We start from the raw sequence: 20,894 nt of genomic DNA, 5'->3' as shown, positions 1-20,894 counted from the left end.
ATTTTTTTCCTATTTATTTTCCTGAGAATGAGTGGTTGTTACTTCAATTATGTATTCTCTTTTTACTGAGAGTTTCCTTAATTTTTTCCCTTTTCTTTTCCTTTTATTCCCATTTTGACTTAAATGGCAATGAGTAATTCTTTGTTCCTTTAATTCTGTTTTCTCCAACAGAAATTATATGCTTGGGAAACCATTCCTCATAATCTCATTTTTCCTTTAAGATCATCCCTGCCCCTTTAAGTCATGCACCTAGTTCTTTAAGACAAGCTTGGCACTCTAAATTGCATAATCTGTTATCTTATAACTAACCCTTTAAATCACAAATACATTAAGAGCTTTCTTATAGTCTCTTCTTTGAACTCTCAGATTGATCATGAATTACCCTTCCAGTGATCATTCCTAACCAGCTTTAGGATCCTTAGTTAAGCTCTGTCTTCTAACTTCCTTTTTTTTTTTTTTTTGGCATGCTTTTGCAAGCCAAAAAGCCTTCAGTGGAAAGGGTTGGGTAGCAACATGAAGGATCATCTGCTGCGATTTGTTTTCTTTTTACTCACAATTATTTTACAGATCAGCATTTCTTTGCCTTCAAAATGCCTAAAGCCATGATTTTGTGGGGAATTTTTAGAGCTTTGAAGTTAGTTTGCATTGTTTAGGTAGGAGATTTGTGGAAGTTGATTACTAGACAGCCAGCATTGCTATCATTTCCTCACACTTAATACCTCGGCCATCTAGCCATTGTGGGAAATGCCTGGAATCTCCTGGAAGTGCACTTTTTTAAAGAGTGCTAATTTCTCATGGTTAGTGTGTTGCCAGCAGAGACCTGATAAGTAGCTGATTTATAGGTCTGTGCTTTAATAGAACATGAAGCATATTTCCAGTTTTATTCATCAATGGTACAACTCCTTTGATGTTATTTCATTATTTCAATTTTGTTACATATTTTCAATTTCCGATGATATGGGAGTGTAACCTTGATTTCTATAGACATATCCTGTAGACACATATATATCAATATGCTATGTCCAGTGAGTTTCTTCTCTGGATTATTACTATGGTTATGTGTTTCTTCATTACTTACAATAGTCAGATTTTTTTTCTTTATTTGTTTTGGAGCCTAGCTATATGTTCTTTTCATTACACTCTTTATAACATGATATTTACATATGTGCAGATAATTGAGCACCTAGAAGTTCGAGGAAAATAATTTAAAAAACCCTACAAAGTACAAGCAAATAATTTAAGTGTGCTTTATAAATATAAGAAAAACTTAGAAATTAGTAGACTTTCCCTCTACTAGAAATGATTTAAGAGAAAATATTTTAATATAAGGATGTTCCACATAATAGTAACAGAATATGTGAAATTACTAGGAATAATTTAATAAAATATCTTCAATTGCACAAATTCATAAAACTCTTGCAGATCATTAAGGAAAGAACAGAGAAAATAAAGCAACATACCACAGTGTATGGAAAGATAAAAATTATTCTCAATTTAACACATAAATTCAAGTATCAAAATGTTTTGAGTATAACTTGAAATCTATCTATTAAATCTATCAAGAGTAACTGCAAAAATAGCTTCACTTTTGATGAAGAATAATGAGTGGAGAATTCCACAAACAAATAGCAAATTATATGATAAAGTTTTAGTTATTTTTATTAAAACATTGTATTGACCAAAAACTATGTAAACAGGAAATTTATTACAGAGAAGTTGTTTAATATCAATAAAAATAAATTAATTTTTAAAAGCCATGGAATAATAAATGTCATTAGTACAATTATGTCACCCTTTGAAGGAAAAGAAGCTTGATCTATGCCTTATAATCTATATATAAAAATTAAAAGTTAAATTTAATTGTATAACCAAAACCAGACAAAACCACTACAAAAAAAGAAAATAACAGGCTAGTATCCCTGATGAACATAAATACAAAAATCCTCAAGAAAATATTAGCAAACCTAATTCAGCAATATAGTAACAGAATCATACACCACAATCCAGTGGGATATAGTCTAGGAATGTGAGGGTGGCTCAACATCTGCAAATCAAGCAATGTTATATGCTACATTAACACATGAAGAATAAAATCATATGATCAAGTCAATTAAGAACCAAGAGGAAAATGCATACATTGTGCAAAAATAAAAAATGATATAAAATATATAAAATAAAATAAAAAAAAGAGCAATGGAAGATAGAAGGCAACAAAAATGTTTTCAAAATATTAATGATTTTGAAATATCTTAGAATAAATTAATTAAAGAATGAGGATAGAATAAAACGTTCTCAAACATGTAAAGTCAAAAAAAAAAAAAGAAGCACTTGACTAAAATTGTCATTGACTCCTGATAAAAGCTCTCAACAACGTGTGTATAAGAAGATATATCTTACACCATACACAAAAATCAATTCAAAATGGTAAAAGATAAAGTTGTAAGGCCTGAAACCATAAAATCCATTGAAGAAAAGATAGGCAAAGCATTTTATGACATAAGCTTCAGTGATGTCTTTAAGGATTCATCCCAATAGTAAGGAAAACAAAAGAGAACATAAACAACTCAAACTGTATCAAACTAAAAAGCTTCTGCACAGTGCAAGAAACCATAATTAAAATGAAGACACTGTACTGAATGGGACACAATGTCTACACTTCATACATCTGACAAGGAACCTAAGATCTATAAAGAACTCATATAACTCAACAAGAACAAAACAACCCTATCAAAAAATAGAAGAAATAGGGTCTCCCTGGTGGTGCAGGTGGTTAAGCGCTGCACTGTGAAGCTGTCCGCAGCCTCTGCAGCACCAGTTTGATCCCGGCTGGCCAGAGAGATAACCACATGGTGCAGCAGACCACTCCTGTCTTGCCCACTGCTCCCCTGCAGTGTATTTCAGTCTTTCTGCCTGTTCTGCTCCCCACTCTGTCTCTGGTGAATCCTCTCACCCTCCTGTGCCTCTGGCCTGTACCCCGGTTCTTGTATATATAAATAAATCTTTAAAAAAAACCTATAAGGGAATCTTGTTTAAAAAAAAAAATATATTGTTTAAAAAAAAAAATCTTGTTAAAAAAAAAATAGACACTTCTTCAAAAAAGACAAAGACTACAAAAAGGCACATGAAAAAAAGTTTCATCATCACCTATCATCAGGGAAATGCAAATCAAGACCACACATGTGAGAATGGCCCAAATCAAAAATTGCAGAAACAAGTGCTGGTGAGGATGCGGAGAAAAGAAACCCTCTGTAGATAGGAATTCAGACTGGTCTAGTCCTATGGAAAGCACTATGGAGGAGTCTCAAATGTTAAAAATGAATCTGCCATATGACCCAGCAATTCTGCTCCTAGGCCATCTACCAAAAATTTCAAAATATTACTTCAAAAGGAAACTCGCACTCCCGAGTTTTTTGCAGCACTATTTACTATTACCAAATTATGAAAACAACCTAATTGTCCCCAAAATAGATGAGTGAATCAAGAATATGGGGTATATTTACACAATGGACTATTACTCGGCAGTCAAAAGATAAATTCATGCCATTTGTGGCAACATGGATAAAGTTAAAAGTGATGATATTAAGTGTAATAAGCCAGAAGAAGAAAGATAAATATCAGATGGTATCACTAATATGTGTAATACAGGGTAACTGAACTAAGCGTCAGATAAAGACAAGCTTAAAGGTTAACTTTTGAAAGCTGACTACAAAACTGAAGCATCCAGAGGTTGGAGGGGTAAGAACAAAGAGGGAAGGAAGCACAGTGGACAATGCAGGTGGGTTATATGATGCAATATCTGATGGGAGCATCCAAATATTACCTCAATTAAAAATTGATTCATTCAAAAAAAAAAAAAACAGCCTTAGCAGTAAGAACCTAGCAAAAGGGGAACAGCCAGGGAAGGACCATATCTCAGTATAATAAAGGTGATATGGTACAAGCTCCCAGTTAACATCTTTTTCAATAGTAAAATGTTGAAAGCTTTTCCTATAAAATCAAGAACAAGACAAGGATGCCCAAGCTAATTTTTATTCAACATAAAACTGAAACTACCAATTAGAGCAATTAGGAAAGCAAAACTCATAAAAAAATCCAAATCAGAAAGGAATAAGTAAACTGACTCTTTTTTAACATAACATGATATTACCTATAGAAAATCCTAAAAGACTTTAAAAAAATCTGTTGAAGGGTCCAAGCTATAACATCATTCTATCAAGCCATTTATTTCTGGATAATGAGGTGCTGAGTAAGACCAGAGAATCCTGAAGTAATATTGTCTCATTTCCTTTGTCTTATTATAAGCAATCTAATCAGTGGCAATATTGTATGAGAAACTACAGGAATGAACACGGTATCCGTAAGTCTTTGAATGGTGATCCAAACAGAGCACTGTAGGTAGATATTCTAGACTGACTGTGTCCCCCTCCAAATTCATATGTTGGGATCCTAACCCCCAGTATGATGGTATAGCGAAGGGGCACATTTGGAGGTGATTATACCCTGAGGGTAGAGCTAAATGAATGTGATTAATAACTTTATAAAAGAGATCCTACAGAACTTTCATGATCTTTCATCCATGTAAGAACAAAAGGAGAAGATTACAGTCTCTGAACCAGAAAGTAAGATCTCACAAGACACCAATTTTCCTGACCTCTTGACCTTGGAATTTCCAACTGCCAGAACTGTGATAAATAGGTTTTTGTTGTTAATAAGCTCTGTCTATGATAGTTTTGTTATAAAGTTTTCATGATTAAGACAAAAATTCCTTCTGGGGTTTGTATTTTCCCCTGTCAAGACAAATATCCTCTGTGTTAAAATGCAATTAAACTGATGACATTTTGTCTCCCAGTAACTGTGTCATATTAGGGGATCAGGTTTGACTTCTACTGTTGATAAGTTAGATATTGAGCAGTAATAACACTCATATCCTGGTATTTTTTTTTAATTATTAAAATACTTTTTATTGAGTTAACAATCTGTAAATGGTTTAAGGGTATAGGTTCATACCTTTTCAAATACATGGTACCACTGAACACTTACTATCAAAGCAACACCAAATATTCTTGATGACTGGCCCTGACTCCCACCCAGCCCTGATCACAGCACCTGGAGCCTGGTCCTGACAGCCTCAGGTTGAACTCCCAACACCACAAAAAACCCTATTAGGCACCACTTGCTATCTCCACCAACCAGTAAATGTCCTGAATAGTGGGAGAGGAGGACCCTAACACAAAAAAAGATCCAACAGTAGCAATGGCAAAAAATAGGGGAAAAGAAACATTACAAATGGCCAAGAAAGTGCACAGGGGAACGATATACAGAAAGAGAAAAAAAATCTCCAGAACCAAGTCACAACCACATAAAATATATTTTTTTCCCTATCAAATACAGAATTCAAAACTGTCATAATTATGAAAATTAAAGAATTGAGACAATACATAGAAAATTCAAAAATGCAGATTGGAGATATGCAAGAAATCTCAGGAAAGCAAATAAATGAGGAACACAATCAATGAAAAGAAAATTAAAATTGAAATTCCAAATAAGAAAACAATAGAAATGAAAAAGTAGAAAAATTAATAGAAGAGATGGAAAATTCTGGAGCAAGCTGAGGGAGTAGAATACACCAAGTAGAAGACCATATCAAAGAGGGCCTCCCCGGTGGCGCAGTGGTTGAGCGCTGGGTTGCAAAGCTGCCCGCAGCCTCTGCAGCACTGGTTTGATCCCCGGCTGCACCACAACCGGAGGAGGGTCCCACATGGCGCGCAGACCTCTCCTGCCGCCCGCTGCTCCTCTCAGCAGTGTATTTCGGTCCTTCTGCCTGCTCTGCTCCCCGCTCTGGCTCTGGTGAATTCTCTCACACTCCCGCACTTCTGACTGTACCCAGTGCATGTATAAATAAAAAATAGAAGACACAAAGAAATGGAAAGACATCCCCTGCTCATGGATTGGAGAAATAAACATTATTAAAATGGCCATCCTACCAAAAGCAATCTACAGATTCAATGCTATTCCAATCAAAATTTCAATGTCATTCTTCAAAGAAATAGAACAATTATTGATGAAATTCATATGGAATCACAAAAAACCCCGAATAGCCAAAGCTCTCCTGAAAAAAAAAGAAGGGAATGGAGGCATCACACTCCTAGACTTCAAACTATACTACAAAGCCATAATCATCAAAACTGCATGGTATTGGAACAAGAGCAGACATACAGACCAATGGAATCGAATAGAAAATCCAGAAATAAACCCACAGATTTATGATCAACTAATCTTTGACAAAGGAGCAAAGACTATGCATTGGAACAAAGAAAGTTTGTTCAATAAATGGTGCTAGGAAAACTGGGTCGCTACATGCAAAAGAACGAAGCTTGACCACTACCTCACACCGTGCACAAAAATCAACTCAAAATGGATTAAAGAACTAGACATAAGACCTGAAACCATAAAATACATAGAAGGAAATATAGGCGAAACGCTACGTGATTTGCACATCAAAGACATCTTTACAGACACATCACCCAAAGCAGTGATAGTGAAGGCAAAGATAAACAGCTGGGACTATATCAAATTAAAGATCTTCTGCACAGCAAAAGAGACAATAACAAAAACAAAGAGAAACCCCACCAACTGGGAGAACATTTTTGTACACAACACTAATGATAAAGGACTGATCACAAAAATCTGCAAAGAGCTGATGAGACTCAACAACAACAAAGAAAAGAATCCAGTCAAAAAATGGGCAGAAGAGCTAAAAAGAAACTTCTCTGAAGAGGAAATGCAAATGGCCAACAGGCATATGAAAAAATCTTCAACATCACTTGTCATCAGGGAAATGCAAATCAAAACTACCATGAGATACCATCTCACACCAGTGAGAATGGCACATATTAAAAAAACTAGCAACAACAAATGTTGGCGAGGGTGTGGAGAAAAAGGTACTCTTCTGCACTGTTGGTAGGAGTGCAAACTGGTCCAACCACTATGGAGAGCTGTGTGGAGATTTCTGGACCTACTAAACATAGAGCTTCCATATGGTCCAGCAATTCCACTCCTAGGTATTTACCCAAAGGACACAGAAACATCAATTCCAAAGAGCACCTGCACCCCTATGTTTATAGCAGCACTATTTACAATAGCTAAGCTTTGGAAACAGCCCAGATGCCCAAAAATAGATGACTGGATCAAGAAGATGTAGTACATATATACCATGGAATATTATTCAGCATTCAAAAAAGATAAACACATGCAATTTGCAGCAACATGGATGGCGCTGGAAGGGATCATGCTCAGCGAAATAAGCCAGAAAGAAAAAGAAAAATACCGGATGGTCTCACTCATAGCAGGAATCTAGAAAACTTAAATAAGGGACCAGGAAATTGAATAACTATAAGAAAGTGAAAATCAACAAAAATTATGAACCAGAGACACTTTTTGTGGGGTGGGGGGAGGGAGGGGAGGGGTTGGGGTCAGAATGGAGGGATTGCAATTGTATGGGGAATATAAAAATAAAATTTATTATTAAAAAAATAAAAATAAAAAATATAATAAATAAATAAATAAATCTTTAAAAAAAAAGAAGACCATATCAATGAGCTTGAAGATGCAAATATTCAAAAATAGAAATATTCAAAACCGAAAAGCAAAGAGAGATACAAAGGAAAATAAATGAAGAAACATTTCAAGAATTATCTGGCACCAATAGGAAAGGAAATATAAGAATCATCCACATCTCCAAGGGAAGGGCACATACAGATACAGGCAGTCAAAAGAATGACAAGCAACAGACTAAAAGAAACTATAGCAAGACATGCAGTAGTTAAAATTCTAAGAGTCCAATACAAAGAAAAATATGAGCTGATGAAGGGGAAGAAGCAGATAACCTATAAAGGAACCCTGATTACACTAACATCAGAGTTCTCTGAAGAAACTCTATGGGCAAGAAGAGAATGGAGTGACACATTCAAAATACCAACCACAATGCAAATATCTCCTTCAGATATAAGGGAGAAATAAAGTCCTCAGACAAACAGAACCTTTGAGAGCGTCCAAACACTAAAACCCCCTGCAGGAAATAATAAAAGGAGTGTTAGTATTTAAACCAAACAGAGGAATAAACACACAAAATAGAACAAGCAATTAAATAGAATCACAAAACTAAGGACTAAATGGCAGTAGAACACTTTTTTTTTTTTAAGAAATGCCTTTTTCAAAAAAAGATTTATTTATGCATACAAGAGCTGGGGTACAGGCCAGAGGTGTGGCCTGTGAGAGGATTCACCAAAGACAGAGTGGGGAACGGCGGAACAGGCAGATTGACCAAAGTACACTGCTGAGGGGAACAGTGGGCCAGTCAGGCGAGTTCTGCTGCAACATGTGGTTTGCTCCCTGACCAGCAGGGGATCGAACTCATGCTGCAGAGGCAGCGGACAGCTTCATAGGTTGCGTCTTAACCCCTTGCACCACCAGGGAGGCCCAGGAAACTTTCTTATAACAATAATCTTTCTAAATATAATGGACTGAACTCATTAATAAAAAGACATAGAATATCAAGTTGAATCAGCAAACAGATTTCAACTTTCTGCTTCCTCCAGGAAACACAACTAAATTCTAAGGATAAACACAGGTTGAAAATAAAGGGAAGCTGGAAAACAATTCAAATGATACCCACATGAAGGCAGGAACAGCCATAATTGTATCAGATAACATAGACTTCCAACATAAGAAGATAATAAGAGGCACGGATGAACACTATATAATGATTAAGGGAACAATAAAACAGGAAGACAAGACTCATCAATATATACTCACCAAACAAAGCAGCATCAAAACACATCATATAATTACTACTAAATCTGAAAATGGACTTTGGAGAAAATACATATGTCGTTGGAGATTTCAATACCCCATTTCACCAATAGACAGATGAATTAGAGAGAAAATAAATATGGGCATAATTCCCTAAACAAAGAACTAGGTTATCTGGATGTACTAGACATTTATAGGGCACTGCTGCTGCCCCCCACACCCCGCCCTCCATACACACAAATGCTGAATACAAATTTTTCTCAAATTCACATGGGTCATTCTCCAGGATTGACCACATATTGGGTCACAAGATAAATATAACAAATTTGTGAACATTAAAATCATATCAACTATCATCTGACCATAAGGTTATCAAAGTAGAAATCAACAACAAAGGAGTTATTCTAAACATGATACTGAACAGCACACTACCGAAAGACTAATGGGTTAATGAGGAAAGAGAAGAAATCAAAAAGTACCTTGAGACAAATGATAATGAAGACACAGCCTCCCAAAACACATGGGACACAGCAAAAGCAATTCTAGGAGGGAAGTATATAGAAATACAGGCCCATGTCAACAACCAAGAAAGAGCCTAAACTAACAATCTTTTATCTCAAGGAACATGAAAAGGAACAAAAAGTCTGAAAGTCAGCAAATGGAAGGAAATTAAAAAAATAAGGGCAGAAATATGTGAAATGGAAATCAAAAAGGTGGTTCTTAAGGTCATGAAACTAAAAGTAGTTCTTTGAAAAAATAAACAAAAAAGACAAACCTCTAGCTAGGCTCAAAAAAAAAAAAAAAGAGAAAAAAATTCAAGTTAATAGGATCAAAAATGAAAGAGGAAAAATTCCAAGAGACTATTAGTACAGACATTCAGGGGGATAATCAGAGATTACTATGCACATTTATATGCAAACAAATTCAGCAACCTAGATGAGATGGACAGATTCTTAGATTTATACAATCATCCACAACTGAGTAGGAAAGAAAGAAAATGCTAAACAAACCAATCTCAAGCAAGGACATTGAAATAGTAATCAAACTCTCTTGAAATAACCAAAGTCCAGAACCAGATGGTTTCACAAGTGAAATTTACCAAATTTTCAAAGATGAACTGATTCCTATCAGACACAAACTTTCAAAGAATTGAGGAAGAAGTAATACTTCCATAATATCTCAAACCTATACAGGAAAGAAAAGGATAGTCTTATCCATGGTGAATACTGATATAAAATTCAGGTACAAAGTACTAACAAAACTAAATGCATGATACATGAAATGGATTATACATCATGACCAAATGAGATTTATTGCTGGGATGCAAGAATGATGCAACATGTGAACATTAATCAAAGCAATATAGCAAATTAGTGGAATGAAGGACAAAACCCCACAATCATCTCAATTGATGCAGAAACAGCATTCAAAAATTTTGATGTTCTTTCATTATGAAAATTCTCAATAAACTGAAAATAGAAGAAATTCCTGCAACATAATAAAAAAAAATATATATATAAAACCTATCACTAACATCATGGTAAATATCTGAAAAAAATTCCCTTTAAGATTAGAAACAAGACTAAGATGCCTATCTCACCATTTCTATTCAACATAGTATTGGAAAATCTAGCCAAAACAATTAGGTAAGAAAAAGAAACAAAAGTCATCCAAAGGAAGCAGTAACATAAATGAAGAAGTAAAATTATCTTTGTTTGCAGATGACACCAAAAATTTACTGGAAGTAATAAATTAATTTAAACAAGTTGTGGAACACAAAACATAAAGATCATGTGTGTTTCTATATACTACTGATGAACAGTATACAAGGTGAAACACTTGTACATGAAAAACTATAAAACATTACTGAAAGAAATAAAGATAAATATAAAAGACACCTATGTTTGTGGATTTGAAGACTTAATAATTATTTAAATGTCCTTACTATCCAGAGTGGTATATAGATTCAATGAAAACGCCTACCAAAATCTCAATGAAAAATTTTGTGAAATCAGGGACAAAATTCATATGGAATCAGAAAAAGACCCCAAATAGCCAAAACAATATTGAGAAAGAAAAAGAAAGCTGGAGGTCTCATACTTTCTGGTCTCAAGTTACATTACGAAATTACAATTTCAAAAGACTTTTTATTGTACTGGTATTAGGAAAGAAATACAGACCGATAAAATAGAATATACGACCCAGAAATAAACTTTCATAGATAAGGTAAAATGATCCTGACAAGGGTGACAAGAATTCAGAATGGGTCAGGAATAGTCTCTTCAACACATGGTGCTGGAAAATTAGATATCCAATGAAAAACAAGGAAATTGAACACTTATCTTACAACATTTGCAAAAAAATAAGTCATAACAGATTAAAGATCTAATATAATGCCTCAAACAATAAAACTCCTAGAAGACAAAACAGTAGGAAATATTCATGGCATTGACCTTGGCAATAATTTCTTGATATTATGCCAATAGCACAGGCAACTAAAACAAAATTAGACAAACAGGACAATATCAAACTTAAAAACTGCACAACAAAGGAAAATAATTAGCAGATTAAAAGGACAAACTGTATTATGGGAGGAAATATATGATACAAATCTAATTTTAAAATGGGCAAAGAATCTGAATGAACATTTCTCCAAAGAAAATATACAAATGACAAATGAGTATATGAAGATGTCCAACATCATTAATTTACAGGGAAATCAAAACCACATAAAATACCACTTCACATCTGTGAGGGTGACTGTTACCAAAATCAAACAAACAAAATAAACAGAGAAATAACAAGGACGTTGAGAGATTGGAAGTTTTGTGCACTGTTGGGAATATAAAGGGGGGATAGCCACTGTGGAAAACCGTATGGAAGTTCCTCCAAAAAATTAAAAATAGAATTACTATTTGATCTAACAATCCCACTTCTGAGACTATATTCAAAAGAATTAAAAATCGATTCTCAAAGAGATATTTGCACAGTCATGTTAACTGAGGCATTATTCACAACATCCAATAAATAGAAGTAACCTAAATGTCCATTAAAGATAAATGAAGATAGAAAATGTGGTATATACATACAGTGGAATATTATTTAGCTTTAAAAAAAAACGGAAATATCATACACAACAAAAAACTTTGAGGACATTATGCTAAGTGAAATAAGTCACAGAAAGACAAATACTGCATGATTCTACACATATGATTACCTAAAATAATGTAACTCTTAAAAACAAATTAGAACGGTGGTTGTCAGAACCTGGGGAGAAGTGAGAAAAGAGGAGTTGTGCAGTGAATACAGTTTCAGTTTTGCAAGATGAAGAAGTTCTGAAGAGCTGTTGCCCAGAAACACGCATATAGTTAACACTGCTGTACTTAAAAGTGGCTAGGATGATCAATTTTATGTTATGTGTTTTTCATCACAATTAAAAAAAAAATCTATATGCAGCATTAGTGGTAAGATTGCCATTTTAAGTAGTATTTTTAAAATTATATTTCAAGTCATAAAGATACAGTGTGTATTTTGGATGTATTTAAATATATGTATATATAATCACATTTGCATATCTTTTACAAATTAAATTAAAAACATATATTAATCAACTATACTATCTGGTCCATAAGTACTTAACATGATGTAAATTACAAAAAGGAAAAAAATTTACTTACCTCTTCACAACAGTGTCATTCTCTAAGGTATTAGTTAGGGGTGCGCCTATTGTGTAACCCAAAGCATAACCAACCGTTAGTGAACTTTCCACACAGCCTATAAAATGAATACTGAATATCAAAAATTGATCTATGTCAGCTTTGTCATAAAAATGATTAAAAATCACATCACTGAAATGGATTATTTCTGAAAGCTTCAAGGCATACTTGACTAGTAAGGGTTCTCCAGAGAAACAGACAAAATGGGGGAGGGGCAGAGACAGAAAGAGACAGAGAGTCATTTAAAGGAATGGGTTTAGGGATTTGCGGGCACAACCAAGAGACAAATTTGTAGGGCAGACAGAGAGGCTGGACATCCAGATAAGAGTATGTATTATACTTTTGGGTACATAATTAAGAAGAAATCCACAGGGCAGACCAGCAGACTGGAAAAACTCAGGGTGGGTTTCTATATTACAGTCTAGAAATAGAATTGCTTCTTTTTTGGGAAACATCAGCTTATTTTTTGAAAGACATCAACTGATTGGATCAGACTCACATTAAGGAGGGTAATCTGCTCTTACTCAAAGTCCAATGATTGTAAATGTTAGTCACCTCTAAGAAAATATCACAGAAACATCTAAACTGACTGCCATGATCCAGCCAAGGTGACACATAAAATGAATCACCATGATTATTAACCAATGAATGTATTAGAGAAAATCAAATAATTTACATGTAATTAACTTTATTTAATTTATATATTTCATGTAAATAATGTTTCATGTAAATGAATACACTTATATTTTATATAAATATGAATTCAATATACCTTCTTTCATTTCATTTGTGGCACCTAAAGCAAGGTGACACTTTAATATAATCAACAGGCCTGTGTACTGCACATTAACTTCAAGGGTGGCAGGAGATGGCAATAAAGTAAGCTTCTCTTTCCTGTGTCTATATGTGTGTTTTAACTGATATTTGGTTGAACCAACAGTAAAACAAACATAGGCATTGCCACCTTCAGCTAGCACCAATAAATCAGTGCAAAACTTGTTTTCCAAAAGCAAAGATAAATATGAATATCATTTATTTTCACTTATTTACAAGAGTCTCCTATGTCTTGTGGAAAAATTATTATTTTGGTACAAAAATGCTGTTTTCTTTGAAGTTCCCTTCACAATAAGTATATGAAAACAAAACTTTATATATTTTTCCAAAAATGATAGTATATATAGATGATCTACCAAAACCAGAAGTTATTGTAATATCAAGAATTACAGATTATTCTGAAATATACCCTAGACTTACTTTTATAAATTACAGTAGTGTAAAGCCTGTAAATAGAGGATATTACACTAGAATCAATTCATCCTCCCACAGAGCTTCCCCCAAAATTAAGTGAGTTGAAGCACAGAGTTTAGTACAATGGTGATTATTTTAGAAACGCGTGAATTTAGTACTAAGGAGACATAAAACATTGTTTCTGTCCCCTTATTGGACACAAGGGCAGCAACTTCCCACCTATATACCTAAAGTTTAAAAATACAGCTACCCAAGCAATTCAATCTAGTAATATGAGACATATTTTTCCTACAGAAATCAACTTCAGCCTGTAGTTTGATATGATATCATATAGGTGTATGTGTGCACATATGCATGCATATGTACACACATACATATATATGTGGAGATATATGTTACAGGTGTATGTAGAATATATACACACACATAAAGTGCAATTTTTATTTCTTAAGAAGGGTATTTTTCTGTCTTTTCAGTGATCTTCAAACAAGCTGTCCACAATTCCAAATTTCAAGTAGCTCCTCACAATTAATGTGATTTTGAAGTTAAGCATACCAGATATTAATTATTACAATTTATTTTAAGGGCCAGAAATTAAAAATGTTCTATCATTTTAGATGTGTACAACAAAATATAGAAGCTAAATAAAAATTCAAAATGGGTCCACCATAATAGAGGGAATAATACTTGCCTAAGTAAATACCAGATGAGTGTGTTGTGACGCTTCCATCAAGAAAAATTATTCCAGCGATATAAATGGGTATTGCTGCTATTCCCTGCAGAATCTGCCCAAGGATGAAGTAAGTCACATATTTTGATTGAGATGACATTGTGTTTCTCTTGCAAACATAAGGAATCTTTCTTTCTACGCACATATCTTTTGAAAAAGATCATTATATTTTTGTTAAATAAGTCAAAAGTTAAATACATACCAAACACAAAGTATCATTGATATTTTACCTTTTTTAAAGCATTTCCACCATTGTGTTTGTTTCTTTCCGTTAAATTTTCATTTATATTGAATATAGCAGTTCTGCAATCATCATGTTCTCAGAAAAATGCAATAATAAAAGGAAATATGTAGGAATACTGGAAAAGTTGCATATATTTGAACCAAATATAAATGTGTATGTATGACTATTTGTACATATGCATTTATGAGTCAGTAGGAATATATACATACACACCCATATATATATATATATATATATATACCCATATATATATATATATATATATGAATATATACTACATACACACCCATATACACATATTTTTCTTACATTTGGCATCTGGTATCCCTAATATTTTTTTCTTAAAGTATTAGTTGTCCTGATAATTATAGGAATTTTTTACTTATGAAATACAAAGAGAGAAATCTTTATTTTGATCATCACTAAACACATACAACTGGCACACACAGGTAAAATGTACTTTTATATAATAATATTTTTATGTTTCATAAAGTGAATATCATAGTATTTATTTTCTTAGTCTTTTCAGAATAATGCTTTATCCATATAGAAGGATAAAATGAGACAAAAATAAATCTGGTCAGAAGCAACTTTTCCTTCAGTGCATTTATTTAAGTGAGAGTTTGCATTTTTTTCATTCAAGCAAGTTATTATTTTTTATGTATTTATTTTACTTACACCACCATTATCTTATATCCTATCCTCTTGTTCCTTTTCCTTCCGCCCCCCTCTTAACCTCAGATTTCTCAGGATGTTTACTGAAGTCAACATATTTTTGAAATTATTTTACATTATTAAATTATCTGTTATATAAATGTCAAGTTTTTATATTTATTATTCCCATTCATTTTACTATAAATAATCTCTCAGATTCCCTCCATTATGTTGAAAATGGCTACATTTCATCCTTTCTTATGGCTATATAATACTTATGGTGAGAATATACTCCATCTTTTGAACCAATGGCCCATCAGTGGATTTCTAGGCTGCTTCCAGTTCCTAGCTGCAGTAATAATGCTGTTGTGATCATTGTGGACCATAAGGGCTTTTGTGTTGGTTGACATATACCCAGAGAATTTGCTAGGTTATATAGAATTTCCATTTTTAGATTTTTTTTTTTTTTGCTGTTTTAAACACACACATTTATTGCTTGCTGGTTTCTTTATTACAAGTTCTTAAGTTGCTGATTCTTTATGTTTTCTGCTAACTGCCCCTCATAATGAGTTGTTTCCTTTTATGGTAGTGTTTTACCAGGATTATTTTGACACACAGCATTGTGAAAATCTAAGTGTATAATGAACTAGTTTGATACATTTTTTTATTACAATATGATCACCATAGTAGGTTTAACTAACACCAGTGTGGTGTCAAATAATTATCATTTCTACTAGTGTTGCCAAAAATGACAGTGTGCTCTCTTAGCAAATTTAGTGTTTATATTTTTGAGGTCCATCATCCCTGTAGTATGTATTAGTCTTTCTGACTTATTTATCTACTAGTTGCAAATGTGTATCCTTAAACAATAATTCTTTCTTTTTTTTTCCTGCTTCAGGCCCTGATGACTACCATTTTTATTCTCTGCTTTTGTTTTCTTTTCTTTTCTTTTTTTTTTTTTATTTTTAAGGTATATCCAGATTGCTTCCTGTAATGGTTGAACCAGTTTTCATTCCCACCAACAATGTGATAGGATTTCTATTTCTTCCCATCCTCTCCAATTCTGTGTTGGTGGTGTTTTTAATATATGCCATTCTCGGGGCATGAGATAGTATCTCATAATGGTTTTAAGTGGTATCTCTTTTATTTGTAGTGACAGTGAAGGCACCACACAAGGAAAAATTATTTTTGTTAGAATTAGTTATTAGGTGGCAATCAATTCTTAAGTTTTTATTTTTTAATTCACATGGTGATAGAACAATAGTAAGTAAATGTTGAAGTGCATTTGCTATTATTGATATATTGGAAGATTCAAGCAATGCTATCAGATTTCTCTGATTATATCCATTTTCATCAGGATTTAGCGAATACTCTTAAGTATTAGTGTGGAAAACCGGTTCCAATATAGATTGCAAAATAGTACACTAATGGAAATTTTCAGGTGATTCAGTATGCATAGGAAATGATATTTGATTCCATGTTAAATGGAAGCTATCTCTATACTTGTGATTCAGAATTGATGATTTAATGTTATATAGACATATTAATTGTGGCGATATCAGTATTAATGTGATGTTTCCACATTCTGACCTCCTAATTTCTTAGTTCCTAGAACTCCTCTGCTACCATTACTTTTATTCCAATTATTTTAGTTATTCATTGGAAACTTTCAAAAACAATACCTGCAAACCTTTCTTAACTATAATTTCAAGCTTCCTGCGCACAAACCATCTCTGTCTTTCCAACACACACCTGGTAATACAATGCCAACAATCCTAAAGGCCCATCATCCATTTATCCTGCTCCTTTTCACTACCCCAATGTTCTCTCCATGTCCTTACTTCTCTCATTGTCATCTTAACACTTTTAAATCCCTTACTGTATCAGATCATGCAATCCCTTAATAATATTGCAATCCAGGTCAAATTAAACTCTGCCTACTCTACATCTACACCTCAATTAAAGCTGAATGTAACTGAAGACAAACACACAACCACACAATTATCACTTTGAATTAATGATAATTAAACGGATGGTAGTCCTTCAACCTGCTGATAATCAAATATGTTCCTAGTCTAATAATCTAGCTTTCTTTGAGAAAATGTAACTTGTTTGGTTCTCTTCTCCTGAGAATCACAGTCCTGAGATTTCTGCTGTCCAACACCTGAAGACAAATGCTTTCCACCAATAGGATAAATTCAATATCTGGTCACCTGTTCTTTTATTTTTAAAAAACTCTCTTGTTTGAACTATAATTCAAGAAGCAGGGAGCAGTTAGTATGATAAATTGCTGGTGATAATCCAAGAAATATAACTAATAAGAAGTTTAACTATATTAAATAGCAAAATATATGAGTGGCATAGTGAAAATAATTCCATTGCACCTTTTTTTTTTAAGATTTATTTATTTATGCATCCAAGAGCTGGGGTACAGACCAGAGGTGTGGGGGATGAGAGGATTCGACAGAGACAGAGTGGGGAACAGAACAGGCAGATCAACTGAAGTACACTGCTGAGGGGAGCAGCAGGCGAGTCAGGAGAGGTCTGCTGTGCCAGAACACTGCTGTTCTGTGGGTTGCTTCCCGGCCTGCCTGGGATTGAACTCGTGCTGCAGTGGCTGCGGACAGCTTCATAGGTTGCGTCTTAACCTGTTGTGCCACCAGGGAGGCCCCCCATTGCACTCTTTAGAGTACATGGAAACCATGTTAAAGTGGGTTGAGGAAAGAATATGCAATAAAGCCAGGAAACATGTACAATTCTTTTTAAAAAGTTGTCAATGAATATGAGGAGATTGTGCAATGTAAAAAAAAAAAAATAGGACTATGGGATTTGTCTACTATTTTATTTTTTAACTTTAGAATGAAAAAAAGAACATATTTATGTGCTTATGAGCAGGAACCAATAAAGATGGAGAATTTGCATAAGGAAGGAGAAGCTAACCAATGCACAAAAGTACAGAATGTTGAGTAAAAGGATCACCCTTCCATTTTAACAAGAAGGAAGTAGTAAAGAATGTCAGCATGTAAACATACAAGAAATTATTGTTTTGATGGTGAGAAGTTAAGGCAATTTCTATTATAGCATATATTTTCCACCCAACACTGAAGGTAAGTGTAAAGTGAGGTGATACAGACTGAATGTTTTTGTCCTCCCCAAATTGGTATTTGAAGAGGAAGCCTTTGAGAAGCAACTAAGTCAAGAAGGTAAAGCCCTCATGAATGAAATTAGTGCCCTTTAAAGAAGAGACACAAGAATTTCCTTCTCTTCCTCCCTCCGTCTTTCCTCCAAGCCTCCTTCTGCTTCCCTCCCTCCCTCCTCTCTCCCTCCCTCCCCATTCCTGCTGTGTGAGGACAAAACCAGGAAGGGTGCTCTTGTCAGGAACCATAGTGGCCAGTACCTGGATCTTAGATGCTCAATCTCCAAGGCGGCTGGAAATATTTCTTTTTTAAAAAAGATTTATTTATGCATACAAGAACTGGGGTGTAGGCCAAAGGTGTGGGGGATGAGAGAATTCACCAGAGACAGAGTGGGGAGCAGAACAGGCAGATTGTCTAAAATACACTGCTGAGGGAAGCAGCAGGTGAGACAGGAGAGGTCTGCTTTGCCACATGGATTGCTGCTGGGCCTGCCAGGGATCAAACTTGTGCTGCAGTGGCTGGGGAAAGCTTCAGAGTGCTGTATCTTTAACTCCCGCACCACCAAAAAGGCTCTAGAAATATTTCTTGTTTAAGCTACCCAGTCTATGATACTTTTATTATAGCAGTCTTAATTAAATAATACATGAGAAAAGTCTAAAAATCTTTGTTGTGAATTATGGAAGGGAGAGTGGACTTAAAAACATATTTTTAAGGGATTGGATCTATTTGAGAGCATAGTTGAGGTTGACAGTAAAAAATTCATTGCAGGACTAGTCAATCTGTCCACTTGTGTGATTTTTCTCTAAAATGCTCATCAGTAACCCAGGTACTGGTAAAAGATATATATATAATATATATATATATATATAAAGTATATATATATATAGATCTCTATATATATATATATATATATATATATATATATATAGTAAAGTTTCCAGGCAGTGACAAGAAATGCCAATAGGAGAGGGAACTTAGGAAAATGACTAGAGTATATTGGAAATAATCTAATATTTATAAAAAGGAACATAAAATAAGCTACAAATGGAAGTAACTACAAGACTTATAAAGGGAAAAAGTAGAATTCTGTAGAATGAAGATACCAATGAAAGGAGGATCTGCTATCTTTCTTGGAGTTGGAAGAATAAGTGAGTATCATCAGAGAGCGGGATAATAGATATTTAGAAGTTTTCATTAATGAAAGTGCAATGCAACCAGTTATGGTGGGTAGTCAATTAAATGTGGAGATCTAGAAACTAAAGATTGGCGTGTGATACCATAACTAGTGGACGAAATTTAGTTTCAACTTCTGAAGGATTAAGTGGAGTATGTTATCTACATATCTGCAGCACAGGGTTGACAATCAACTTGTCATGAGTACAGAAAACTGTAAAGGGGTGGGGGAGACAGAAACACTATGGAAGGTGGAAATAAATGGACTGTCCAAAGAGATTCAGAAAACTCACAAAAGAAGATGAACAGGAGCAACTGGAGAAGATAAACAGAAAGCAGAATAGGTGAGACTTGCAGAAACGAAAGTGCAGAAATTTGAAAAATATATACATATACTGAGATGTGAATATGAAGTAGAAAATGAATTATATAAGAACTAAATATTTAAACAAAATTAAATATCTGCAAAGAGAGTATATGAAATAACTATTGCAAAGACTATTTCTGCTTTTCCAATACCAAGTAGAGGGTGATGCAGTTAAATACACGAATAGGCTTTGTTGGATAGATTGCATATTTCCAATTACAAGCAGAAAATAAAGTATGTAGAATTTACATGTTATAAAGAAGACACAAAGGAAGAGGGCTGCACTATTTCTACTCCCATGAGTCCCAATGAATCCTGATCAAGCAGCATCTTTAATGCCTCGGGCGGTGCTTAACTTTTCACTTTTTCTGTTTAGAACAGAATTAAGGGAATAGGAATGAAATATTTTCTATTCCCTTCTTTTCAAAAGTCATCTTCTAGCTTAACCAACTGCTCATTTAAAAATATAAGAAACAATATTACAAATATACTCTAAAAATTAAAATATTTATCCTACATATTTATATTCTATAAACGTAATATAAACACATGCATATATTATACAGCTTACATATGTACTATATAGTATTCAACATGTTTAACGTTTAAACTATTGTATTTCATATGAAGTGTTTTAATTTATGTTATAAACATATATCATACCTATGCTTCTTAAATACCATAAGTATAACTACACATTATAATGTGTATAAATGTACACACACACACAGAGCCATCCTCATGCCTTCTTTTGTTTCTCCCTAAAGTCCAGTTTAAAATTGTCAAACAAGAGCACTTCAAAACCTTTATAAGT

The 20,894-nt window shown here is 33.9% G+C and overlaps 1 protein-coding gene across 1 annotated transcript in view; it reads right to left on the bottom strand.

Moving 5' to 3' along the window:
* Positions 1-20,894, bottom strand: part of LOC119261178 (solute carrier organic anion transporter family member 6A1-like) — a 232,384-nt gene that overhangs the window by 45,811 nt on the left and 165,679 nt on the right. Inside the window, exons 2-3 of the mRNA XM_037530398.2 lie at positions 14,467-14,652; positions 12,489-12,585 (exon numbers count right to left, since the gene is read on the bottom strand). Of these exons, the coding sequence (XP_037386295.2) occupies positions 12,489-12,585; positions 14,467-14,652 (283 nt within the window). The remainder of the gene's footprint in view (positions 1-12,488; positions 12,586-14,466; positions 14,653-20,894) is intronic.

This window comes from Talpa occidentalis, unplaced genomic scaffold (assembly GCF_014898055.3).
Source record: "Talpa occidentalis isolate TD23 unplaced genomic scaffold, MPIMG_talOcc4v2.1 talOcc4.6, whole genome shotgun sequence".
Taxonomy (NCBI): domain Eukaryota; kingdom Metazoa; phylum Chordata; class Mammalia; order Eulipotyphla; family Talpidae; genus Talpa; species Talpa occidentalis.
This window is presented reverse-complemented; position numbering and strand designations above follow the sequence as displayed.